Source organism: Ammospiza caudacuta, chromosome 5 (genome assembly GCF_027887145.1).
Source record: "Ammospiza caudacuta isolate bAmmCau1 chromosome 5, bAmmCau1.pri, whole genome shotgun sequence".
In the NCBI taxonomy this organism is placed as follows: Eukaryota; Metazoa; Chordata; class Aves; order Passeriformes; family Passerellidae; genus Ammospiza; species Ammospiza caudacuta.
The window spans coordinates 47,424,470-47,450,217 of NC_080597.1; the positions used below are offsets into that span (position 1 = coordinate 47,424,470).

General features: G+C 38.4%; 2 protein-coding genes across 5 annotated transcripts; one reads left to right on the plus strand and one right to left on the minus strand.

Annotated features, from left to right (window-relative positions):
* Positions 1-1,004: 1,004 nt before the first annotated feature.
* ATP23 (ATP23 metallopeptidase and ATP synthase assembly factor homolog) lies at positions 1,005-7,057 on the minus strand. Of its 2 annotated transcripts, none has more exons than XM_058805071.1 (6): positions 6,805-7,057; positions 5,513-5,558; positions 5,324-5,405; positions 4,907-5,044; positions 2,463-2,546; positions 1,005-1,548 (listed from the first exon to the last, which is right to left on the minus strand). In XM_058805071.1, the coding sequence occupies exons 1-6, from the start codon at positions 6,986-6,988 to the stop codon at positions 1,345-1,347; spliced, it is 738 nt and encodes a 245-aa protein (XP_058661054.1). In that variant the 5' UTR covers positions 6,989-7,057; the 3' UTR covers positions 1,005-1,344. The 2 variants fall into 2 exon arrangements, with proteins under 2 accessions (XP_058661054.1, XP_058661055.1); XM_058805072.1 differs by having other exon boundaries at positions 5,513-5,611; positions 6,805-6,941.
* A 59-nt stretch (positions 7,058-7,116) lies between these two features.
* RPAP3 (RNA polymerase II associated protein 3) lies at positions 7,117-25,452 on the plus strand. 3 transcript variants are annotated; one of them, XM_058806132.1, is made up of 17 exons: positions 7,117-7,175; positions 9,019-9,177; positions 9,764-9,904; positions 10,320-10,442; positions 11,186-11,313; positions 11,831-11,952; positions 12,276-12,346; positions 13,269-13,400; positions 14,781-14,908; positions 16,538-16,659; positions 18,105-18,175; positions 18,338-18,454; positions 20,169-20,380; positions 21,504-21,699; positions 22,305-22,402; positions 23,797-23,897; positions 24,966-25,452. In XM_058806132.1, exons 2-17 carry the CDS (start codon positions 9,022-9,024, stop codon positions 25,055-25,057), a joined length of 2,010 nt encoding a protein of 669 aa, XP_058662115.1. In that variant the 5' UTR covers positions 7,117-7,175; positions 9,019-9,021; the 3' UTR covers positions 25,058-25,452. The 3 variants fall into 3 exon arrangements, with proteins under 3 accessions (XP_058662115.1, XP_058662116.1, XP_058662117.1); XM_058806133.1 differs by having other exon boundaries at positions 7,120-7,295; XM_058806134.1 differs by lacking the exon at positions 7,117-7,175 and adding an exon at positions 7,585-7,603.
* Positions 25,453-25,748: the final 296 nt, after the last annotated feature.

Below are 25,748 nucleotides of genomic sequence, written 5' to 3' on the forward strand. Positions count from 1 at the left end.
TCTTAGTCAAGACCTAACTTCAAGTACAACAGGGATGACTTTCTGAGGGATCTACATCAATGCTTAGCCCCAGAAGCAATGGTTCCTGTAGGTATGAATTATGCTACACCTGGAAATAAATGAAACCCATTCATAGCCCAACACAAACAGAACTCCTAATTCAGGCTTGATCAGCTTTCTCAGGCACTTTGTGTATGCTACGCTTTGTCCTTTGTGAGGACTGTGCTTAGGTTTTAATCTTAAAGTGATGAAACTGATCAGGAAAAGGCAACACACTGTTGTCATCTTCAGGCACCTTGTTCCTGAGTGACACCTTAGAAGCAGGACCAGTGGGCTGGAGATTTATCACATGACTGAATACTTCCCAGGAGGAAACTACAGAACGATGGTCAGATCCAAAACATTGTAGGGATGTGAAATAAATAGGTGGATTGCAGGAGCCCAAGTCTACAGTCAAATAAGGGCCCTGTCAAAGGCTGCCAAATTCTGGAGGTACTTGGGATTACCTCCTCCTTTCAGCTGCAGCATGTCAGGCTCTTGAAAATGGTGCATGTGCTGACATTTCCCTTCCAGAGCAGTTCAGTGCCTCACTGCAGCTCAAGTCCCACCAGAGTCTGCTGCCCCACTACAGTCAAATTAGGTATTGGCCGAAAAAGCTCCATACATTGACAGTCCTCTTGTCACAAAACATTTTGGAACACAGAACAGGAGAAGGCAACACTGATCATCATACCTGGTCCTCCAATACCAAAGACAATGAGGACATGAGCAGCATATTCAGGGCATAAAGGACTCAAGTCACAAAAGCTTTCCCACCACTGGAAATGATAACCACCCAAGAATTTCAGGACATGCTCAAAAGCAAATGTGGCGGTTACTAAATTTTGGGTTTACCCATAGTTATTAAATCTAGAGCATAGAGCTGTAGTTCAGGGGCCCATCTTTTAAAATAAAGTGATGAAGATTATCAAGTTCATTACTGTGTATCGAAGACAGGGAAAACATTAAGATTTTATGGAAAGATTTATTCAGTGGCAGCAAAATTTCAGAAACCAAGTCCTAGTCAGCCAGAGTGAAAAAAGCACATTGAATTGTATTTGACAATCATTTGGCATACTAAATTATCTTTGTGGAATAACAGGAGAGCAAGCACCATTTTTAGTCTTGTTCATTTACCCCATTTACTTCCATGGAAGTTGGCTCACAAAAAATGTCTAAAAAATTAATTAATACGCTTGATAGATTTGCCCTTTCCACGTGCACTGTGGGCATGGACTGTAACTCCAGATGTTACTGAACAATCAGGTATTAATGTAATTCCTCACATGGCTTTCCCCTCCACCCTTACAAATTAGCAGTATAGCGATCTCTGTTCTGAAAGTCTCTGTAAGCACGTTTTGCATCTGCCTTGCTGTGTGGGATTCTTCCAAAAGGTTCCAGATCATTGAAGCAGGCATCAAAAACTTCATCCACAGCTTTTTCTGCTGTTTCTTTGCTAACTTTTCTAACAGCCAGAATGGAACGAATTGCTCTGTCTCGTACACAAGTCTGAAGTGAAAAAAAAAAAACCTGTCATTATTAGTGCGACTTTTTTCCACATTTTGTATCCTACTGTATAGGCAACAATTTTGTATGAAAGAAGAGTCAAACAGTGCCTGTAGTAAGCATTGAAGTACATTTTAGTTCCATCCTGTGTAAACAATGCGCTTTAGTTTTCCATGTACACATAAACCATGAAATAATTAAAAGACATTCCTTAGAATAGGAATTAAAATACAATTTGGCATTATTTGTAGGTATTAAGTATTTGTAAAACTTGACCTGGACACAAAAAAAAGGTTAGAAAGCGACAAACACAAATACCACTTAGGTTCTTTACAAACTGAAATGCTGTGAAACAATGGAATGACTTCTTTACTGGCCTTAATTTTGATACTTCTCTTCATGGCAACTTTTTCTTATAGTTTCTTTGCCAAAAGACCAGAAAATATGTAAACATCATCTACAAGCTAACTGCCACTCTAAAATGAGCAATTACTTGGGTCTCAATCTGTAGACTTCATTACTATTCACAAAAATAATTCCTACAAGACTTAATACACATGATTATTTAGAAATCTTCTCATTTTGCTACCTTCAGTTTTCAATAACTTTTTAAGAGTGTCAACCACTTAAAGTGGATAAGGTATTTCCACTACATTTCCTGCCATGGTTTTATTAGCCATCCATTGTTAGTGGTAATGCTTTAAAACATGACTAAATGTTCAGGGATTTCACTCCAATAAAAATAACAAGGTGGGGAAAAAAACCTAACATTGATCATTAAGGGTTAGTAAAGAGGAAACAGCAACTCCATAGCATCTATTTCTTTTTCTAAAATTTTCAGCTATGAAAGCTCAGAAGGCTAAGACCAAGTAGGTAACATAATAAATTATTAGATTTTTAATAGCCACAGTTTTTACCTGATGGTGCCCTTTCAATCCAAATTTAAACCTGGCTATTTCATTCATCAAAGTACAGTCTCCACTGAGATTAGCAGCTCGAATCTATTGAGAAAAATAAAAAATCACAAGATCAGAGAGACACATGAAAATACAAAGTCCAAGAAATTGTAACAAACATTTTTCTTCTACACTTCTGATGACTGTTGGTAGGGGAGATTCTGGAGGCCACTTTAGCTTCTTAAGCACCTGTTACTACCATACCCTCTACATCCATCTCAGCCTCAGTGAACTACAACAACCTTCAGGTTTCTCCAGGAACTACCTCTTACACATCCCTAAAATATAAATAAATGAGCAGTAGAGATTATATGTGTGTATATAGATGAACTGCTAGAAGAACATGGGAAGTAATATTATTCTCCCCAATCGATATCAGAATCTGTTACAGCAGTCAGGAAGAAAGGCAGATACCTTCCAAAGACTACAGATGCAATACCAGAAGAGCTGTAACTCATTTGTTTTGCAAAAACCTACATTTAGATGAGCATGTATGTTTTAGCTTAACTGTCTTGTCCTCTACACAAGAATTTCTTTTGTCTGCTAAATATTTTATACCCTACACAGTCTGTTAGGAAATGTACATAAATCCTGATTTCCTATAATTAAGTACCAGAGTGAAAATAAATGCATGGAAAATGTGAAAAAGGAAGAATTAGAAAAGCTGTCAACAAAAAAAGTAGATACCATAAAATTAAGTAATCAAAATACCTGAAATGAACAAATAATCCTGACAAGATAAAGAACAGGCACAATCTTGATTTATATAAAACTTATGTTTGAGGTTTACATACTTTATTCTGCACTGCAGAAATGCTTGGATAAAAAAAAAATAAAGTATATGAAAGTTAATAATTAAGAATTATTGTATTAGGTTTACATGGCAAAGTGTTGGCAGTGAGGGGCCTCCCAGAGTGGCTTCTGTGAGACTGCAGAAGTGGCTGAGCCTATGTCAGACAGAGACTGTTTTAACTGGTTTTAAAACAGACCCACCATTACTGGTGCTGGTTGTATCTCTGTGATGACGCATTCAAGAAAGGATTAAAAAACCTACAAGGCAGCTGTGAGACAGAGGAGTGATGAAAATGTGAGGGAAACAGCCCCACAGACACTGAGGAAGGATGGGGAGGAGGTGCTGCAAGCATCAGAGGAGAAGACCATGGAGACAGAGGTTGTCTCCCTTCAGTCTGTGAAGGAACACAGTACAGCAGATATCCACACTGCAGTCCAAGGAAGACATCACGACACGAGAGACAAACATGCCCTGAAAAAAGCAGCAGCCCATAGAGAGCCCATGCAGGAGTGCATTTTCTGTCAGGAACTGCGGGCCTTGGGGACCAGTGCTGGAGCAGTCCATTCTTGAAAGACTGTATGCTGTGGAAAGAAGTCAAGGTGGAGCAGGTCTTGAAGAACAGCAGCCCAAGGGAAAGACTAATGCTGAAGCAGCTCATGAAGGGCTGTATTTCGTGGGAAGGGCCTCAAGCTGGACTAGGGAAAGAGTGCAAGGATGAAGAAGCAGCAGAGACAAAGTGCTATGAACTGACCACAGCTCACACTCCCTGCTCCCTGTGCCACTTGGCAGGGTAGGAGATAGAAGAATCAGAAATGAAAGTCTGAAGCTGAGCCTGTGACAAACTTTTCTGTGACAAAATGATACAGATTACACCAGAAATCAAATAAAAGCATGCAGATTCATACACACAACACCTGTGTCACATACACAAGAGGAATCCCTCCCAGCCTGTGCTCCATTTAATTTCACCTCCTGAAGTGTCAAGTGTTAAGGCCCTTAAAACTCAAATGTCCTCTGAAACCACAGAATTATAGAATGGTTTGGGTTGTAAGGGGACTTAAAGATCATCAAGTTCTTATCTCCCTGCCATGGGCAGGGACACGTTCCACTAGACCAGGTTACTCAGAACCTCATCCAGAGGTGATGGATTCATAACTACAGTGTGCTAGCAGCAATACCACAATAACTCAAAAAATGAATGTTAGAGGAAAAGACGAGTTTGTTGTTAATCAAAAAAAACTAAACAAAACCAAGGTTACTGTGATAATCACCCAACATACCATGACTTGCATGGGATAAAAACAATTCTATAAGCATTTGATTACCATGTTAATGTGTTTTCACTTCTAACAACTCTCTTATTTGTCAATAACCACTTCTTACACTCACAGTAATCACATTCTAGTTAGTATGACATTAACTCACTAATATTTGTGAAAACTAAGTATTTGTTTTCTGAACAAAACTATTTAGGTTGACCTGACAGAAAGGACAAAATGTATTAACAGGATTAAAACAAATTAATTGTGTGTAACAGACCATGTAACACAAAGCAGCCCTAATAACCAGCAATAATTAATAAAATGACAACATTAGAAGCATTTTAACTTACCTCTGAACATGCTAAGTGTTTGACATTTTTAAACCAGTCAACATGTGCACGGCAGTGATCAAATGCATGAATCAATTCATGTGCGACTACCCGGTTCATATGGGACTGCTGGCGAATGTTGTTCTGACACAGAACAATCTGCAGAAGAAGAGATATAGGTAGTCCTTTCACTAAGTTTCAACATCTCCCTTACTTCTAAGAGACACACCACAAGCAGGATTTAGGGTCCTTGGATTGATGTTTTTCAACATTAACAGCCTTATCATACTGAAGTATACTAGTTCCAATGCCATGGAACATCTTTCATTTCTCTTGTTTTCATGATTAACTCATGTATCAGTATGGGTAGATTTAATCCTAGCCACAAAACACTACAAAATTGCAGTCCTTTGAAAGAGTACTATGTCCAGCACCTACCTGAGATGTGGCAGCATCAAAACCTCCACTGACACAGCCATCACAGTTTTCACAAGAAAAGTGCCGGTCATTGAAGACAGTGCTGAAAGGCCCAAACAAACAAAGCCACAGAAAAGAACTTAAAAAACTTCAGTCACTACTTATTACAGTGACATTAGTACACGGAAAAAGACAAATTAGTTTACATACCAACCAGATTGCTTCAGAGCCTCAAGAAGAAGTCGAGCATATGGATCTAGAAAAACATTGCTGCAATCAATTTCTCTAGACAAAACTTTTGAAAATCATCTATAAACAAAATATAAAGACAGTCACGGAAAAATCAAGAAAAGCTCTATACACGCAAATTTATACTTTGCAATATTTAATCCTATTGCAATGCAACTGGCATCTGTTACAGATCAGACTATGTGATATAGAATCATAGAACTGTTTGAGTTGGAAGGGAGCTTAGAGATAAACAAGCTCCAATCCCCCTGCCTTGGGCAAGGACACGCTCCACTCGATCAGGCTCCTCAGAGCCCCATCTAACTGGGCCTTGGAACATGCCCAGATGGTGCAACCACAGCTGCTCTGGGCAACTGTCCCAGTGCCTCACCACCCTCACAGTAAAAAATTTCTTCTGTGTATCTAGTCTAAGTTTGCCCTGCTGCAAAACTCGTTATTCCTTATCCTATCACTGCAATTCTTGATGAGGAGTCTCTGTCTGGCTTCCACGTATGCCCCTTCAGACACTGGAAGGTTGCTCTGAGGTTTCCATGCAGCCTTCTCTTCTGCAGCTGAACAGCCCCAACTTTCTCAGCCTGTCTTTGTAGGGGACGTGCTGCAGCCCCTTTACCAACGTGACAGCCATTTCTAGACCCACTCCAACAGTTCCACCTTCTTCTTATGCTGGGGGCACCAGAGCTGGCTGCAGTACTGCAGGTGGGGTCCCAGGAGAGCAGAACAGAGGGGGAGAATGACCTCCCTGGAGGTATGGCCATGGTCTTTTTGATAGCCCAGAACACAGAGTAAAAGCTGTTCAGGAATCAAGTCACTCCTGACATTATTTTATTACTAATAAACATAAATAGAGCAGCCTATAGTGACCATCGTTGCTTGCTGTCAACACGCACAGACCACATCAAACAGTGCAAGGGGCATAAATGCACAGACATTGACAAATCATCTCAATTTCTCAGGAAAAAAAATAGAAGTACAGGAGAACCTTCTTATAAGAAAAAAGCCTCTCTCTGCCACTTTCGAAATTGTATTTTATCTTAACCAAAATCAGCATATTCCTAAATCAGCAGCCGCACCCCGCCACCGGCTCGGGCGCAGTCCGGCGGCCGCGGGGGTGCTGCGGCAGGAGGGCCAGGGCCGGGCCCTCCCCCGGACCCGCGGCACAAGGTCACCGCCGCTGGCGGCCGCGGGCGGCCCGGGCTCCGCCTGGCACCTCTCCCGCGCCGGGCCGGGCCCGCAGGAGGACGGGGAGCGCTTACTCGTTTCCAGGGTCAGCCTCAGCATCAGCTGGCACTTGTTGTGGAAGGTGAAGAGGCTGCGGACCAGGAAACTCTGCGGCTTCTTATTTCGGTCCGGGAAGAGCCGGTAGCCTAAATCATCCTCCTCCTCCTCCGCCCCTTTCTTTTCAGCCGCCGGTGGCGAATCCGCTTCCCCGTGCCCCATGTCAGGCCGTGCGGGCCCGCGCCTGCCGGGGGCCGCGGGGCCCGGGGCCGCGCCAATCGCCGGCCGCGCTTCCGGCACGTGGGCGGGGGGCCGGGCGCGCAGGCGCAGTTGGCTCCTGGCGGCGAGGGGCCGCGCGGCAGGCCGGGAGCGGGCCGGGCAGCGCGGGAGGAGCCGCGGCGCGGCGCAGGTGAGGCCGGGGCGGGACGGGGCGAGCGCGGGGTGCGGTGCTCGGGAGGCGCCGTCCCGCAGCCGCATCCCCGCCCCTGTGGGCCACGGGCGGCCTGGCCGCGCGGGGAGGCGAGGCGAGGTGAGGCGAGGGGAGCACAGCCTGATGGAGTCAAGGCCTCGCTTGCACTTGCGGGCGGTGCCGGGGCTCGCAGGGGCTGCCCTGCCTCGGGGCCTCCTGCGGCGCGGCCTCGGCGCCCGCCCCAGGGCCGGCCCGTGCTGCGGCCGCTCCAGGGGAGCCGCTGGGAGCAGCCGCCTTCGGGCGTTGGGAGGGCTCAGCTCTCAGTTGAGAGTCGAATAAAAGTGCCCTGGAGGGTTTAAGGGCTGCGCCGCAGAGGCTGCTGTCAGTGCGTGGGTTAAAGGCGTCGCTAAGCTGTGTGCGGCTAGTTGGTAACGGAGCAATTTGACTTTATACACTTTAGCAGGATGCTTTAGAGTGGCAGAGAATAAACTGCCAGACTTCGTGTTAGGTTTTCGCCTGCGTGAGAATACTGTTATAGTCAGACATAGGAAAAAGGTCAATAGATTACAAGATTTTTTTTTTGCATGCTTTTAAGTATCTTGTGTCTGCCTAGAAATGCTAAGCTGTCTGGAATATTTGATGTGTCCCTGCCCAAGTTGCTCGAAATTAACAGACTGAATATTACAGTGGTAATTTGGCATGGGACAACAGTTGAAGGTGGATAAAAACATAGTAAGCTGCTTGACTGAAAACGTGATGAAAGCTATGTATTTTTGGCTTCAATGAAAGTTGATTTCTGTTTTGTTTGAAATAGACCTAATACATTGTTCAGGATAATTATGTCACCACCTGTGCCTGAGCTAGGGAGAAACAAACTGCTGCAGCAGGGCATCCACTCATCTGCTTATTCCTAAGCATTTAAAAACCTTTCTGCTATGGTAGCATTAGTTCACTAGTAATTGTACAGTGGGTTTTTCCATCTCTTTGAGACCCTTGTCTGTAATTATGGATGGCACATTGTACCACAGAAATCATTAGCTTTGTCTGGCTCATAAATTTTTATATTGTTGTGCTACTAGGTTATTGTACAGGTGTGAAAAATAACGTTAAATAAAGCATGTCAAATAGCCTAGATCTTTTTCTTCCTTAAAAGTTTTATGTGTAGTATCTCTACAAATAGCTTATTTATATGTCCATGAGGCTTGTAACAGATCCTGAAGCTCGCCATCAAGAGGTTATAGTTAGCAACCATTCATAACTCTTTGTCTAAGTTTGTATTTAGCTTATCATGAGTTACTTAATCATGATTGTTTTCAAAACATGTTTGTTTCATCCTTTCTGGTTTTTGTGCTATGCACTGTACACATATGGGATTTCTTTTTTTTTCTGAATTGTAACCAAAATTTTTAAGATTACTTTTTAATTGTGACTTGATATTTTTGTGATAATAAAACTTCTTTCTCTTAAGACAACAAAATTGAGACAGCAAAATCTATGAAGACAATCAAGTGTTAATAATTATTAAACAGTGTTGTAGGGACTTGCTTGCAGTTTCAGGATTACCATTCACTTGTTGGGTGCTTTACCTTATATTTAGTTAGGAAAACATGAATTGCTGTTTGTTATTATATAGTTTTATTGGAATAATATGGCTTCCCTTCATTTTTGAAAGACGTTTAAACTGTGTTTCCTCTTTAGTCTCTTAATGTTTAATGTTCCTCCTATGCTATTGGGAAGTCTGACTGGCATGTAAGTCAGACTTGTTAATTTTGAAGTAGCTAGCTTCCTTCACTACATACTTCCAACTTCTTTTTAGAAGGCTTTTTTCCTTGAATTTTGGCAGGTTATGATGAGTGCACCGAATAAAGCGATAGAGCTGCAGCTGCAAGTGAAGCAAAATGCTGAAGAGCTGCAGGATTTTATGAGAGAATTGGAGAGCTGGGAAAAAGATATTAAAGAAGTGGATTCTGAACTCAGGAAACAGAGTGGGGTCCCAGAAGAGGTAAGAAAACACAAGACCTGTGTCAGTTCAGCTGTTCATACTGTGATAATATTTATAATAATTATGTTTTGCATTAGCAAAATTACATTTTTTTACTTAAAATATCTGAATAGAAGGCGTAAACTCATCCATGTGTTCTTCACCTGAAGTAAACTACAAATTCCTCTGTAAACTGCACCACCAACAGAGCTGTGGGCCAGTAGCACCAGAAGGTGATGAGGCCAGTAAACTTTTTATCAGTTCTGGGTAGATCTATGAGAATATTTCTGTTTGCAGCATCAGTATTGGTAATTTACTGCTGACATTTAGCATATTGAACTGATTCTTTAGTGATACTCTGAAGACAGTTGTCTTCTAAAACTTGGTTTTATATCATACATGTAATATTTACTATTAAGTGTTGAAAGATTTATGCTTGTAGTTCTTAGTGGTTTTGTAGAGCTCATGAGAACAGCTTGCTGGATGGATTTCTAAAATAAAACTAGCCGCTAGATATGTATTCTGTCTAGATACAGGTGCTGCAGATTCTTCAGTGCAAGTGATTTCCACACATCTGTTTTATAATAAGTTACTTAATTCTGTTTAGAAATTGCCACCCATTCGAAACAAGGCTTTTAAGAAAAAGAAGAAAAGCAAAAATAAAGTCCCTTCAAAGATAACCTCTGAGGAAAACAAGAAAAACAAGATCAGGTCTTACGATTATGAAGCATGGGGAAAACTTGATGTGGTGAGTCTTAAGATTTGCTTTGTTGCCAGAGTCTTGTCCCCAGTTGATTCTGTGTTAAATAAGATTTTGTTCCAGTGCTGAGAATCAGTCCACTAGTCAGTATCTTACTGTGCTGGGTACTGTATGAACATAGGGTAGCTTTCACCCAAAAAGATTGCAAATCTAGTATTTGGAATATTCATAAATACTTGGGTTTTTTTGACTGTGCTTTCATCTACCAGATTGAATTTTAGTTTAAGGGGAAAAAAACCCTGTTTTAACAATAAGCCTATTAAAAGGTCATAATTCTAGTAGAATATAAGACTAAACACAGCTGTCAGTATTGGAGGACACATTAGTAAAATCTTACTTGTATTATTTTGCACTGTTAAATTACAATGAAGACAACATCTTGGTTTTTTGTTTCTGATTCCAGGATAAAATACTTGAAGAACTTGATAAAGAAGATAGTACTCATGATTCTGTATCTCCAGAATCAGACTCTGAAGAAGATGGAATTCATGTAGATGCTGAAAAGGCTCTTGCAGAGAAGGAAAAGGTTATAGAATAGGAAATAGAAAGAGATCTGTCTCAGGCTTCGTTGCCATAGAAGGAGGCTAAATTGTGTAGCAGCTTCTGTGTGTTTGATAAAATCCTCTGTTTGTAAGCAAACACCTAACCCATCTGCCAGTCAATATTGACTTCAGTAGTTCTAGCTTTGCTTTGGGTTTTTGTGGGTTGTTTGTTTATTTTAAATTGTCTACATGGATGATACTTGTGTTGTATTCCTGCTGCTGTGGGAATTCCTTCACGTGCAGTCTACACTGAGAAGCTGAGGTATCTTTGGCCATTATTATCTTGGCTGCAATGAGGTCGTTGAGGATGTGTGTGAGGTAAAAGTTGTGTCCCAGAGGAGGCAGAAATGAAAATGTTGGCTTGCAATGCAAAGATGCCAAACCTAGTTACTGAAAACTTAAAAAAACCTCATTTGGTAATTTAAGTAGCTGTGTATATGCTTGTTATACATTTCTGGAAATGACCTAGAGACAGTGAAAATGAATATTTTATAGACCTCTGTTAAAGAATATACAATGAAAATTATTTAATATGGTGCACTTAGAATGTGTTAGCATATTTCATAGTAAAGCAGTATTTTATGAGAAATGTTGAACAAAAATATTTAAGCATTTCTAGAATACTTTGTATTTTTAGGGGTTTTAATTAGCATTGTAGCTGCCAATATACAGTAACTTGCTGAAAATTCTGAAAAATGCTGAAAAACTTGCTCTTTTCTATTCACAGGGTAATAAATACTTCAAACAAGGAAACTTTGATGAAGCTATAAAATGCTATACTAGAGGGATGCATTCTGATCCGTACAATCCAGTATTGCCCACAAACAGAGCATCAGCCTTTTATAGAATGAAAAAGTAAGCCTTGCATTGTTAAATCTGTGCTATTTTTGTACTTGAAATGCTACCTTCAGATTTTTGGTCTAGTTTTAATTCTTGATTTATGCATCATGCTGTGTTGTTGCAACCTGCCTTCCAGTTTCAAAGTAAAATAGGAATCACCGGGAGAAGCAATCTGCTAGTCTCCCTCATCAATTTTTCCTTGGCTTGCACACTAGCAGTTCACCATCTTCTGTGTTAACAGTGTAAGACTTCAGAAAAAAGAGGAAGAGAAAGTTAAATTGCCTTTCACATTCAGTGAGCTCTGTTTCTAAGGCTTTGATTTGTTTTGGGTGAAGAAAGGGGAGTTAGTTATTCTTTCTGCTCTTTTCCTTTCTTGTTTTAATGTATTCAGAATCAAGAAACATGTAAGTACTTGGTTTGTGCCCCTGCTGAAGCATGTAAGAGTCCCATGTTATCAAGAACCTGGTGAGCCTCAGAGTAAGATGAACTGCTGAAAATTTGTGTCCAAACTACTAATTCATTTTTTTGATAGGTTTTCTGTTGCGGAATCTGACTGCAATTTAGCACTTGCTTTAGATAAAAATTACGTAAAGGCTTATGCGAGAAGAGGAGCCGCTCGCTTTGCTTTGAAAAATCTTCAAGGTGCTAAAGAAGGTGGGTCTTTTTTAAAAATCTTAAGATGCAAACTTGTGTGATCATCTTCTTTAGTGTAGGAATTTAATTTTCATTTCCTGTAAACAAAGAAATACCATGTTGCATATTCTTCTGGCAAGGTAAAATTCAAGTAGCAAGTCCAAATTATAGCGGTAGATGTTAGTAGTTGTTGAATAATTCAGCTTTAACTGTTCTAGAATGATGTATTACTTGAAATATCTCAGGCTTCTTGGGTAATTACAAAAAAGGTACATCTCAAAAGAATGCTCTGCTTACTGGTCTGTGCTTCCTACCTGTAACATACTTTTCTGGTCTTCTGATAGATTATGAAAAAGTTTTGGAGCTGGATGCCAACAATTTTGAAGCAAAAAATGAACTGAAGAAAATTGATCAGGTAAAAAGATTAATAGATTCTAACATAAATTAATACATCCTGTTCCATTTGTATCTGTGTCAATTTTTATAACAAGAACTGATTCAGTAAATTCTCAATAAAGATGCTTTTTCTGGCATCTGAAGTTCACTGAGGTCAAAATCTTTAATGGAGTTTCTTTTGGAGAAACTCACACATATGCAAATATCAGTGTAATATTGGATCCCAGATTAAGACTGCATGTGTGCGCCATTTGGTGTCTTTTTGCACTTGTTGTTGGTTGGGTTTTGGTGAGTGGGTTGATTGGTTAGTATTTTGGTATAAGGAAGCGCAGCACATGAGAGAACTTCCGTGTTCTCTTGGCCATAAAACTGCATTGCTAGCCTGCTTGTAGTCCACTGATTGCTGTGGTCAACCAAACCAGAAAGTTGTTCTAAGAGCAGAACAAAATCCTCCTAGTGCAAGTTAGATTCTTTTCACAACAGGGAGAATGTTAATTATTATGACTTTTGGAGCTGTTAGCTCACCTGTCACTTCTGTATGAATTTGCTTACGCCTCTTCAACTGTGTTTTTGACAGTGCTTGAAAAATTTATTTTCAGAATGAAGATGCAAAGTCTCCAGTAATTGAAGACATAAACGATACGTGAATTGGACATATAGAAAGGTTCCATGAGTCATTTCATGCTGTGCTTCAGAAGTTACATACTTCTAATTTACCAAGCATTATTCTGACTTGCAGTCCCTCAAAGAAATACCTTTTCAAGAAACAAATTGTTTTTAAATTGTCTCTTCAATTTGTATTTCATTTACAACACAGGCACTTCTGTTAAAAAGCTTGGCAGATTTTCTTATCCTAAAAGTTTAGAAATTATTGTAATTTATGTTCTGAAACTGTTTAAGTGGGAAAATACTTACTGAAGGGGAAAATTATGTTTTTACAGGCTCTGTCATTGAAAGAAAATTCAGAACAGAAAGAGTTTGAGGATGCAGTCAGAACAGGATTAACAGATGAAGAGAAGCAGCGCATTGAAGACCAGCAGCTCAAGCAGAAGGCAATTGCAGAAAAGGATCTGGTAGGTCACAGGTTCTGGTGCAACAGGAGAAACCTAGCAAAGAAAAAGGTGCTGTTGTACTGTTAGTTATGCTGCTTTTGGTTATGCAAATGTATAAATTAAACCTGGCACCGCCTTGAACTTTATACATGGAATGTCCTTGATGTTACTTCAGGTGTTTCCCATTTTGCCTCTAGGAAGGTGAGTGGGACAGTGAGCTCTGTTTGGATTTGTCTAGAGGAATACTTATAAAAGGTAGCTTTTACAGCCCAGATTGTATATGTGAAATTTCAAATACACAGTAAGACAAGTAGAACTTAAACTGCACTTTACAAAGATTCCATTTCTCCATTATTATAAGTGTCTTGATGCTTCTTGTCCAAGGGGAGTTGTGGCCTATTTCTTGTTTTTAGACCTCTGATTACATGATGAATAGTAGTTATAAAAAGGACTTTGGGGGTGCAGGCAACAATGACAATGAAAATGTATCTCTAGATGCATAGTCTTGACTCACAGTTGGTTTATTGATTTCTCCCTGTCACCACTCTTTCAATAAATAATTAGCATTACCAACTGAACCATAATTTTTCTGCTCACTGACCTAGCTATGTAACTCCTAACTTGTTATCATTCAGGTTTGCTATACTGGTTGTGAGAAGTAATCAGATAAGAATGAAAGTATGCATTAAGGAGCAAGAGTTTGACTAGGTCTCAGAAGAGAAATTTCAGTCCAATGCAATAGTTCATTGGCAGCAGAGCTGACTCACTGCGGGCTTGTTCCTGGTGACATGGATCAAGTCTGAACTGTGGCCTTTCTGGTTTTTTGTCAGTCAGTAGGGTAGTAGCAGAGATGTGCAGCTTCAAATCAGTATTGAGAAGCAAAAGGTAATGTTAGTTCCCCAGAAACAAACAAAAAAGGAATGTAATTTTCTTGTATGGAGCATTGATTAGAAAACAACAACATTTGGACAAGTAATATTTGAGTATAAGTTTTATGGAGCAGGATAAATATGAATTTGTGAAGTCATAAAATCATCTTGAAAGGGGAATTGTAAATGTTCAGCTTGTGTTTAAATTCATGAGGTACAGGGTAGGTTATCCTGCACATCAAGCATAAAGCTAAATAAGTTGTAGACTTACAAGTCTGCATTTGAACTATGCATGTAGCAAAGATTTTTTTTTTTAATCCTTGAAGTATTAGAAAGTATTAAGATAGTTTGGAGGCAGAACACAAAAACGTAGATAGGAAGAAATACGCTGTAACTGTCTGCCCTGATGTGGATGTTCTTTGCAATTCATCTTCATAATGTTGTCACTCTCTGCAAAAAAGGATAACAAAAAGTTAATTGCACTGAATTTTTACAATGCTGTTTTTTTTTTGTTCGGACCTTAATATTCCAGGGTAATGGTTATTTCAAAGAAGGAAAGTATGAGGCTGCAATAGAGTGCTACACCCGTGGTATCGCAGCAGATGGCACCAATGCACTGCTGCCAGCTAACAGAGCCATGGCCTACCTAAAGATTGAGAAGTAAGTGGAATTGCACATGCTGTATTGTTTGGTTTAGATCACGAGGAATAATGATCCAGCAGATTTTCACTCGAGTTACTGTCACTCCTTCTCATTTTTTTTAGAATTCAGTATGGAATAAATCAAATTGAAAGCAGTAAAGGAGAGGGAACAAATCTGTATGTGTTATCTCAAAATGCAATTTGTAGGAAGCAAGTACTGAGAGAATAAAATAGCACCAGCGTGAAATAATGGTTTCTGAAGTTGGATTTTCATTCTTTTATGTGTGCAAAATCCAGATATTCACCTTTCTGGAAGGAACTGTCCAAAGTTTTGTGTTCAGCTATGAAACCCAGTCCACTACTAAACATTGCTCTGTACAAAGAAGTGAATTATAACTTCTGACTTTGGAAGGAATGAATAACAGCTTTTTCTGGAAATTTTTACATGTTAAAATGGTATTTTTAACTTCACTGATAGAGGCATGTGTGTGTTGCTTGTTTATTTGTAATTAAGCTTTATCCAAATAACCCAGAAACTGTATGGAAATTCATGCTTTCCAGCAAATTAGATAAGTTCCATACAGCCAGTTTTTAGGTGTGAACTTCGTTTGACTCTGTGATGGTGTGGTAATTTAAAACATGTAAGCTGGTAGCCTGAAGAGCAGAGGGTTATGTTGGTCATCTGTTTTAATGTGACATGACTTGAGTATCTTTAGAGACCGTAGATTGATCTCAAACTAGGATGAGTTGCATGGATAGTATTTCTGACCCAACACTTGTAATTTAAAGGACATCAGAATGCAATTACTCTTCTGTGAGATTCAGAGGAAGCAATACTTTAATTGAATGACCAAGCAAGAAAATTGCTTCTCTATGATGAATCCTGTATCATGAGTCTTTACATTTCAAAGAGGACTAAATATAAAATGCAACAAAAGCCCATTGGTATTCTCACAAACCAAGCGCTAGTGCTGATGAGAACAGCAAATAAAAATTAATTTGCATAACTTTAACGATAGTTTGAACATGGAGAGGAGGGATGAATGAAAATATTTAATTAAGCACGTAGTGGAATCATGATCTAATGTAACAATATAAATGGGATGAGGAAATTTAATCTTAAAATTAAGCAAATGACATTAATGCAAGGATATTTTGAGTTCTCATTCTGAAATAGTTAAGGACAAGTCACAGAATTCCAAATGTAGAAAAATTTATACTCATGCATACTTGCTTCTCCTCTCTGGTATGTTTTCTTTGTTTGTAATGGTATTTCTGGTTTTCAGAAGTACAAATCTATGGTACTAACTTGGATTTTAAGGCTGTTGTTGAATTTTTAAAGTGGACTCTGCTCTGACAAGCTTTAATGTGTTTTTTTTTTCTTTACAGAGGATGTGAATTTTTGTAATACTAAAAAGAGTCAGTACTCTGTTTTGAGATACCAAAAGATACAGCTTAAATTTCAAGGGGCTGAGAAACCATATTTTGTGCGAGTTTTTTTTAATCACATTTTAGCTCAGTGATATGCTTATGTATGTAGGTAATGAAGATCTACCTTTATATTTTAATTGGTTTGGGAAGTTCCATCATCTCAATTGAAACTGCCCCTTGAAACTGATTATTAATTTTGTGCTATGCTTTTGCTGAGGTACAAAGAGGCAGAAGATGACTGCACACAAGCTCTGCGCTTAGATGCTTCCTATTCTAAAGCTTTTGCCAGAAGAGGAGCTGCCAGAGTTGCTCTTGGGAAGCTAAAGGAAGCTATTCAAGGTATGATTTTGAATTAGCCTAAATATGGTAGGTAAGAGACTAGGTATAAGCACATCCTACTCTTTTTTTATGCTAACTTACTGAGATTGTCAGTGTAGAAGTCAAGAATGAAGCAGTTTCTCTTGAATTTCACTGAATATGTGTAAAAACTCTTGTGTTGGTGCCCACATAATGGAAAGACATTTTTCACACATTTTGTGTGAAATTACAGCTGTTGCTGCTTATGATAAGTGGTAAGAAATAGTTCGGAAAGTTCATTTAAAAGTAGGGAATTATATAGGCATTAGGATTACTTATAAGGGGACAGTGAAGTAGATTGAGAACTGACTGAACAGCAGATCCTAGAGTGTCTTAATCAGTGACACAGGGTCTAGTTGGAGGCCTGTCTCTAGTGGTGTCTCTCAAGGTTCAATACTGAGCCCATTGTGGTTTAACTTGTTCATCAGTGACTTGATGAAGGGGCAGATGCCTCCTCAGCTAGTTAAGTGATGATACAAAGCTTGGAGAAGCAGCTGATACCCCAGAGTGCTGTGAGGCTTCCAGAAGGACCTTGAGAGATTGGAGAGATGGGCAGAGAGGTACCTTCGGAAATCCAAAAGGCAAATATAGGGTCCTGCACCTGGAGAAGAACAACCCCTGCACCAGCACAGACTGAGGCTGACCTGCGGGGAGAAGGACCTGTGTTCAACAAGCTGCCCATGAGCCAGCAGTGCCCTTGTGGCCAGAAGGCCAATGGAATCCTGGGCTGCCTTAGGAAGAGCGCTGCCAGCAGGTCCAGGGAGGTGATCCTGCCCCTCCACTCAGCCCTGCTGAGGCACATCTGGAGTGCTGTGCCCAGTTCTGGGCTCCTCAGGGCAAGAGAGACATGGAGCTCCTGGAGTGGGTCCCACAGAGGGTGACAAAGATGATCAGGGGAAAGGAGCATCTCTCTTACGAGGAAAGGCTGAGGGGGCTGTGCCTGTTCAGTGTGGAGAAGAGATGACTGAGGGCTGACCTCACCAATGTCTGTCAGTATCTGAAGGAAAGGTGGCAAAAGGATGGAGCCAGGCTCTGCTCAGTGGTTCCAAGCAATAGGACAGGAGGCAACAAGCAGAAACTGATGCACAGGGAGTTCTACCTGAATATGAGGAAGAAATTCTTACTGTGCAGATGATCAAGCACGGGAGCAGATTGCCCAGAGAGGTTGTGGAGTCTCCCTCAGTGGAGATATTCAAGAACTGTCTGAATGCCATCCTGTGCATTGCACTCCAAGATGGCCCTGCTTGAGCAGGGAGGTTGGACCATGTGACCCACTGGTGGCTGGTCCTTTCCAGTCTTGGCCATTCTGTCACTTACCTGCCTTTAATTGTTTTTAGAGCTATGAAAGGAAAATAGAAGGTTAAAAATCTACCATGTGTACATTGTAACTTGAAATATCTACAGTTTCTATGTTGTTTTTCACTCAGATTTTGAAGCTGTTCTGAAGCTGGAACCTGGAAATAAACAAGCAATAAACGAACTCACAAAAATAAGAAATGTATGTATGCTTATTTGGGTATAGTTGGGTTTTGTTTGTTTACGAGTTTTTTGTAAGGCTATAGTAGTATAAGGTTTTTATTCTTTATTACATAATTTTTAACATATCTTGTATTTACTCATGAAACACCTGATCTTTTGGACAACTTGGCATTTTTTTCAGGAATTAGCTGAGAAAGAGCAGCAGACTCACCAAGAATATCCTGCAATATTGATAAAAGAAGCGGAAATCAAAAATATAGTGAAAATGATAGATAATCCATTACAGATTAAATCAACAGTAAGTTGTTACATGAATTGCTTTCTATAATGGTGGGAAAAGTAGAGTTTGGAGTTAAAATCTGCTTTCTATATTCTAGACTAACCCCTGATAGATAGCCTTCCCTGTGCCAAATACATAAATTTGTGCTTTTGTCCAAAAATACATAAATTTACTCTTTTGATATTTTTCAAGAATATATGCACACATGGAAATACTGATGTTCACAGCAGTGGTGGGATAAGCATTCAGCCTGCAGTACCACCCTCAGCCAACATGGCGTATGCATACATTTATAATGTGGAATAGGCAGGCAGCCCCAAACCCTGGCTTGTGCCCATAGGTGACATTGCAGTTGCGAGTAAATGAGAGAAAGTTGAGAACCTCTGGGTAAACTTTCCTTCATTTCTACTGCTGTTTACAGTTTTTACAGCAGCCATAGTGGTTATAAGATAAGTTGCCTCCTTGTGCCTCCTGCTGTCACCTAGGGCTGCTTTCCGGAGAGCTTTGGGCATGCATTTTCATTCATGTAAACTGCAGGACAGCTGGATATTGGTTTTCAATAAGCAATGTATTTGGACAATGAATTATCAGTGGTTATAATCAGATGAATGAGTTATAGATGAAAAAATGTAATACCAGGTTTCTTTATGTATTAGGCTTCCTCTTTTAATACATTTAATCTTTATACATTCAGCAATGAGTTGTGTAAATACAAAGAGTGCTTGTACTTGGTTATGTGTATGCACTCATTCTATTTGAAAACCTTTGTTTGCCCTCATAAGTAATGTAATTCAGATGGATAGTTTTAATAGAAAGTGTGTGATTATTTTGATCCTTTGGGAGAGAGGAGTATTATGTCCTCTCTGTAACTAGAAACATTATTTCTTTAAACCTAAATGAAGTAGCTGAAATACTATAGACAGTTATATTTATAAAGTGTTCACTTTGGCTGCTAAATTAAATGAAGATGCTAGGTTGGTTGTATTCCTCTTGTTATTTTGTTAAGGTAGAATAAGTATAGATGAAACATCTGTGCTTTTATTGCTGCCATTTCCTAGAAGTCTAAATTGTTGAGTGTGTTTAAGCATGTGCATTTGCATCAGTATTTCTAGAGCAGTACATAGTGTGTTCATGTACAGGAATGAAGTTCAAAAGTAAGAAGCGATGAGAGCTTTTTGTCTAAGACCTGTGATGGTGGTACTAGGTGATGGTCAAAAATAATGGGGATCATGAAGAATTTTTAGCACATGGTGGAATTAATTACCTTGGGATGTATGTTACTTGGTCAGTCAGCAGGGTTGAGTTACAGAGATTTATTATATGAAAATTTGAAGTTGTGGGCCTGTGTTGTTGGATATTTTTTGTTTTGCTAAATTACAAAGCTGTACCACGTAATGGGACAAAGTATATGATAAATCTTGCCTATTCAACCTTAGTGTGAAAAAGAGTAAATTTTCAATTATTACTGGGAAAACAGACTGCATATGGAGATCCATAAGGATACACTGGTTTATGAGGGTAAAGCAATAAAATTATCATATCAGGCTTCATGTAGATTTTTATGGTTTCCTGGTTTTGCCATTTACCTTTATGCAGAGTGTCTTCTCTGTGCACCACTGCTGAGGTAACTGGCTATCATCCAATTATTTTAAGTTACACACAGCTGTGTCTGGAGTCTGTTTAAACACTTGTGTTGAGTCCACACGTGACATGAGCTCTGTGCTCTGTTTAGAAGCCATTGCGAAGAATAGAGATTGAAGAAGTTGATGATGATGATACATCAGATGGTGACTTGCCCAGCACTACTTTAGTCAATAACTGGAGGAATTCAGTGAGTGTTGAAGCAATAGAAGCTCTAGATCAGGATGATCTGTTGACTACAGTTGATATTCCAAAAGCAAAGCACTTGAAAATAGAAGAAATCAGTGATACATCACTATCACAGTAAGTATAATAATTCTGATCCTCTTTTTAAAAGCTAACAGTAGTTTAAATATAATGTTAATTTCCAGATGTCTACATGTGGTGAGGTTTTGAAGATACTTTGGAGAATCTGAATTGGAAAAGCAATGTTGAAAGAAATGGGTGGTTCTTGCATGTTTGCCTTGTTGACCACTCAGTGATTCAGACAAATATGGTCCATTTAGTCAGGTGGAAAACTCAGAATTATATTGCAAATATAAAAAGCATTTGTCTGCATGCTGTACTCTTTCTTGCTTGGTCACTCCATCTTCCCTAGCTGTTTTTACAACTTTTATTTGTTGCTTTTAGAAGATATTTTGAACAGAGTTCAAGCATTCTTTGTACCCCAGTTACGTGAGAGAAGAGGAGCAGATGAGTGTCACCACCCTTTCCTCTGCTGAGGCAGGTGGTAGCTTCAGATGTGCTCAGTTTCTAGGTCACACTGTTAGTTAGGCAAACTGAAGTTTGTCTTGCTGAAACTAGGCTGAAGTACAGAAACTTTATCCTTGCTCAGTTTGAGAATTCATTGTCCACTGCATCGGCGCTGCCTCATTCTGTTGATATAAAGAATCCTTATCAAAGAACTTCTGTGAGAAGCACTGGCCCCACACACGTTTTCTAGCTCAGTTAGATGGATTTACTGTGAAGAGCTGAAGAAAAAAGTATATTCTTAGCCATTTCTTAATTTCTAAAAAATCAGTGGACTTAAATGAGAAATTGTAGGACAAAAAGTAGATCTGCTGCTATCAGTGTTGAAACTAGTTTATCCATTTGACATTGTTACTGCTTTGCATTATGAAATTACAGAAAATATGATTTTGTTTGTTTTTGGCAGGTATATATGGGAGTAACCTACTATAAAATGCAATTATTTCCAGAAAAAAAGTAGAGAGAGGCTGATTAAATTTAAGTATTTGCAGATGTGGGTTTTTTAGAAAAGGTGAAGAAAAGGAATTTTAAAATATCTGCTTAAACTAAAACACTATCTTTTCTAAAAAGTTTTCAGTATTTTAGCTTTTATTGAATAGAGGGATCTCCAATTAGGTCTCACTGTAGAATTTCCTTAAAAGTTGATTTGATTGTATGTTTCAAAATACCTTTGCAGGCTGCCTGTAAATGTGAAAGGAATTTCATCAACAATCCATCAGTCTTCTCCTGCAAGCCAACAGAGAGAAAAAGAAATCAGAAGGTCATTTATGTCTGCTTCTCCAGTTCCTCCCATTCCTACAAATTCTTTCCAGCTTGAATCTGACTTCAGAAAGTTGAAAGACTGCCCTGAAAACATGTACTTGTACCTGAAGGTATGAAACATAGAGTATCAACAGTGTTTGGACAATTTCTTCAACATCAGTTGAAGAAACAGTACCCTTAGGTGGAAGGGATAGATATGTTTAGAGTGCCTCAAGTATACAATAATCCCTTTACTTAATTGTCTTCACATAACAATAAGCAATCTGATGCACATTTGAGTTTTTCTTCTTTTGTGCCTTTTTATTTGCTTTAAGTACAGTCTCTGCGTTTTTTTCAAATATAGGCCCTTCTTTAAAGACTTTACATTAATAACTATTAAATTATAATTTTCTAATGACTGCTTCTAGGGTAATTAGATATAGCAACATTTTTACTGATCAAATGCTTGAAACAGCAATCTGCTTAATGTGTACTTTTACTCACATTTATTTTGAAAAACAAAATCACTAAACATTTTTTTAAGTTAGAAATTACCATTAGTAAAAAAACCCAAGCAAATAATCAAAAATAGTTGTTTCATGTTAAATTCTGTGATTTGGTTTTTTTTCTTTCATGCACTTCAGCATTGTCCATGACCTTTGAAAAATGCACGTGTAATTCTCATGACTCAGTTGTATTTTTTTGTCTAAAATTAACTTTTAAAATTTTTCTATAGCAAATAGAGCCCTCGCTTTATGCAAAGCTGTTTCAGAAATCCTTAGATCCAGACTTGTTTAACCAGATCCTGAAAATTCTACATGACTTCTATATTGAGTAAGTTTAACTCCTCCTTTGTTTTACATTGCTTACTGCTGTTTTGAAAGGTTTGGTGGTTTTGTGGTGGAGAGAGTTTGTTTTCTTGTTTTGTGTTTGGGAGTTTATTTTCTCTCTAGGCCCAACCTCGGGCTTACAAATTTGTTTCCAGCACACAGCATTACGTGAGCATAATTAGTGAAATAATTGGAATTACTTAGTACATGCTTCTTAAGTAGTGAAACTCATAATGAAAAAGCATGTAGAAAAGAAGTGAAAAAAATACTTTTACTGAGTGTTGTTGAATTGTGCTTTGCTAAAGAGCACCAGAAACTTGCATTAATTAGTATGAAATAACTTTTGTTCATATTATTGTGTATTCTGGGAGCACATAGAATTTCCCATTGTCCTCTATTTTAACTTTCTAAAGCTCAGAAATTCAGAGGGTTTTGGTTTTATGCCACACTTACTGTGATGCATTCAGACTTAATTATCTGCTAGCATTTTACAGTTGCCTGTAGCAAATGTGTATTGGAGACTGAGGTTCTGATAAGACAGGACCTGACAAATTATTTTTGAAATTTCTATCCATGCTACCATTTGAGTCCTAAAGTTCATTTTGTCTGTCAGAGGCACTGTATTGCTTTTCTGTATTACACTGTCTGAGAAGCACACACTCGATGTTTTTCGATGTTGTTTTATGGAGATAAAGCAAGCATAAATCAATGTTTGCCTTTCCCTTGGCTTCCTTAAAAAGTAAAATATCTATCAAATGGGTGAAAAATGCTGTCTTAGACATACAGTCCTGCATTGGGTGATACAACTTTAAAAGGCTAGGAAACTGAAATTGTTTGCTGTTAGGTAAGAGTCCTGTCTCCCTCCAAATGAAATGTGAAATTATAACAGAAAGATACTATTTGTTAGTATTTGTAACAAAGGCAGTGCCTGTTTACTGTTGACCAAACAATGTGAAATAAACACAATCTAGGAATTTTCTGTATGGATGAAAGTTAAGGCAGCTGTAATTGGCTCAGCTTTTCAATGAGCTTCCTAAGGCCACACGTTCTGCTTCTTTCACACTACCTGATACATATAAAAATAGTGATATTTTGGCCAGGTGTAAGCTTTAAATCATGTAGTAGGTATTCTGTACATGACCATCAGCCAAATTGCATCAGTCTAGGTTTTTGTATTTCTTCACTCTTGCTCAGTAGAACAATACCTATATAAAGGTTTCTGGATATTGACTTTTTGCTTTGTGAATGGACAAGTGGAAAGACAAAGATAGTGAATATGAAAGGGGAATTTTATTTGTCCTTTAATTTCTTGTTCCTGAATTCTTCAACTTTGCTTGCAGCTACTGAATATTTCTAATCACCAGTGGTTATTTTTATATTTTTAATAATCTTCTTCAGGAAAGAGAAGCCATCACTCATCCTTGAAATCCTCCAGAGGCTCTCTGAATTAAAAAGATTTGATATGGCAGTAATGTTTATGTCAGGTTCAGAAAAAAAAAGTAAGTAATTTGGTAGTGTCTTTGTGATACTGTAGAATCTGGCAAAAATATGTAAAACTTAGCATTACTCTTGTTTATTCTATGTAATAATCATTTTAGTTGTCTAGTTTTTTATTGTTTTAGAAGTTAATATGAATGTAATGTAATTTTTCTTAATCCTTTGACTCTATTTATTGTTTAGACTAGAAAACTACAGCTAAATCCTCTTATTTTAGTCAGTAATACCACTGCATTTTATTCTGATAAAATAAGCTTTGCCATCTTGTCAGTTTGTAGCTGGTAATGTTACAAATTTATGAATTTGTATGAAATCCTACATCTGAGATCCAAGGTATCCAGATTATACAGTTTCCACAGTTTATGACTATTTCTTGGCAAATCCTGACTTTTCTGTTGGCAAAAGAATGAGAACAGAGTCTCTAAAGCACTCAGCCTAGTTGTCTGTCCTGTTCTGGAGGCATCAGTCATGTTAGTTTGCAATTTGTGTTGACATTGGCTTGAATTCATGGTTTTTAAAAGTGGGTTTTGTCTCAAACTTTTTCTTTATTTAGTGCACCAGACAGACTATATAATAGAGACTCTTAGAAGAAAAACCTTTCTCTGGGTCTGTGTAAATTTAAATTCACTATCTACAGCTGAGTTTCACTAATTCATATTTCAAAAATTTTTAAGTATATGGTAATCTCCTTAAAATAAAATGACTTACTGAAGTGCAGTGCCTCTTATGAATGCCTTTTCCTGATGTGAGCTTGATCTGCCATTGGCATTAATGTTTGTCATCTGCATATAGTGGCATAGTGTCAAGTTAGTGAAGAAACTAAAAGCTCTCTGTTGCCTGGATTATACACCTGTGTAAGGAAGTGTTGCTAGGCAGCTCCTGGGCATTGAAACAAAGTGAGAGTTTTGCTTTTCTACTTGTGTTCATCCTCCCAGTAGTTCAAAAATGTATTTGTATTTCAACTGTGTAATCTATATGCCCCTTACTTTCACCAAGGAAAGAATTGGATTAACTTACTTAAAGAATGTGAGTTAAAAAATAAGGATTCATGTTGGGATTTTCTTTTTCAGTTACACAGGTATTATTCAATCATGTGAACCATATGGGATTAAAAGATGCTTCTGTTGAAGAATTGGAGAAGAAATACGGCATTTTCTCTTAGCAAGATAGCTGATGTAAATGTCTAGTTTTGCACCTTTTTCATGCAGAAATTAGCTAAGAAGGCTGTAAAGACTGCAATTTTGTTGCTTTTTATAAATAATGAAACTCTTAAGCTTGGGTTAGCCAAATGGCAAGTGCCTGAAGAGATCATTATTTAGTTCTGAAGTACACTTGTTCTCCAGTACCTGAAACAATATGGATCTACATTTTCTTCAGTGGAATCTGTTTGCCTGAAAACCAGTTGGGCAGATTGCCATTCAGGATCTGGACTGTAGATAGAGATCTTTATTAAAAGGAAAAAGATATTTATAAACATGTCTTTGTTTATCAAATGCTGTATATTAGAATTATGCATGGGATTTTTACTTTAGAAAATAAACTGAATGTTGAATTGAAGATGTTATATTTTTAAGGGTTTTTTTATTAAGATGCCTAAATCACTCTTCTGTAAAGATCCATCACATCAGAATTTCTGCTGTGCAAAGTGAATCTGAAGTATGATGGCAAGAAAATTCCAGAATTTTTACTTGAGTTTATCTAAAAGTGAAGTTTAAGCATTGTGGTAGCTGAGAACCTCTGAAGCTATTCCTGTGAACCTCAACTGTAATTGCAGAATAGAAGGAAGACAGATACTGTAGAATTAAACAAAAAGTTTAAAGGAAAACACTTTCTGTCTTCTTTCAAGAGTACTT

Bases quoted from the DNA above. Each gene is read 5' to 3' on its own strand.
- ATP23 (XM_058805071.1), bottom strand. From the start codon at position 6,988: ATGGGGCACGGGGAAGCGGATTCGCCACCGGCGGCTGAAAAGAAAGGG. The intron at 5,045-5,323 runs GTAGGTGCTGGA...CTTCTTCTGCAG, and splicing joins TTGATGCTGCCACATCTCAG to ATTGTTCTGTGTCAGAACAA. The intron at 1,549-2,462 runs GTAAAAACTGTG...TTTTCACTTCAG, and splicing joins GATTGAAAGGGCACCATCAG to ACTTGTGTACGAGACAGAGC.
- RPAP3 (XM_058806132.1), top strand. From the start codon at position 9,022: ATGATGAGTGCACCGAATAAAGCGATAGAGCTGCAGCTGCAAGTGAAG. The intron at 18,176-18,337 runs GTATGTATGCTT...CATTTTTTTCAG, and splicing joins AACTCACAAAAATAAGAAAT to GAATTAGCTGAGAAAGAGCA. The intron at 21,700-22,304 runs GTATGAAACATA...ATTTTTCTATAG, and splicing joins ACATGTACTTGTACCTGAAG to CAAATAGAGCCCTCGCTTTA.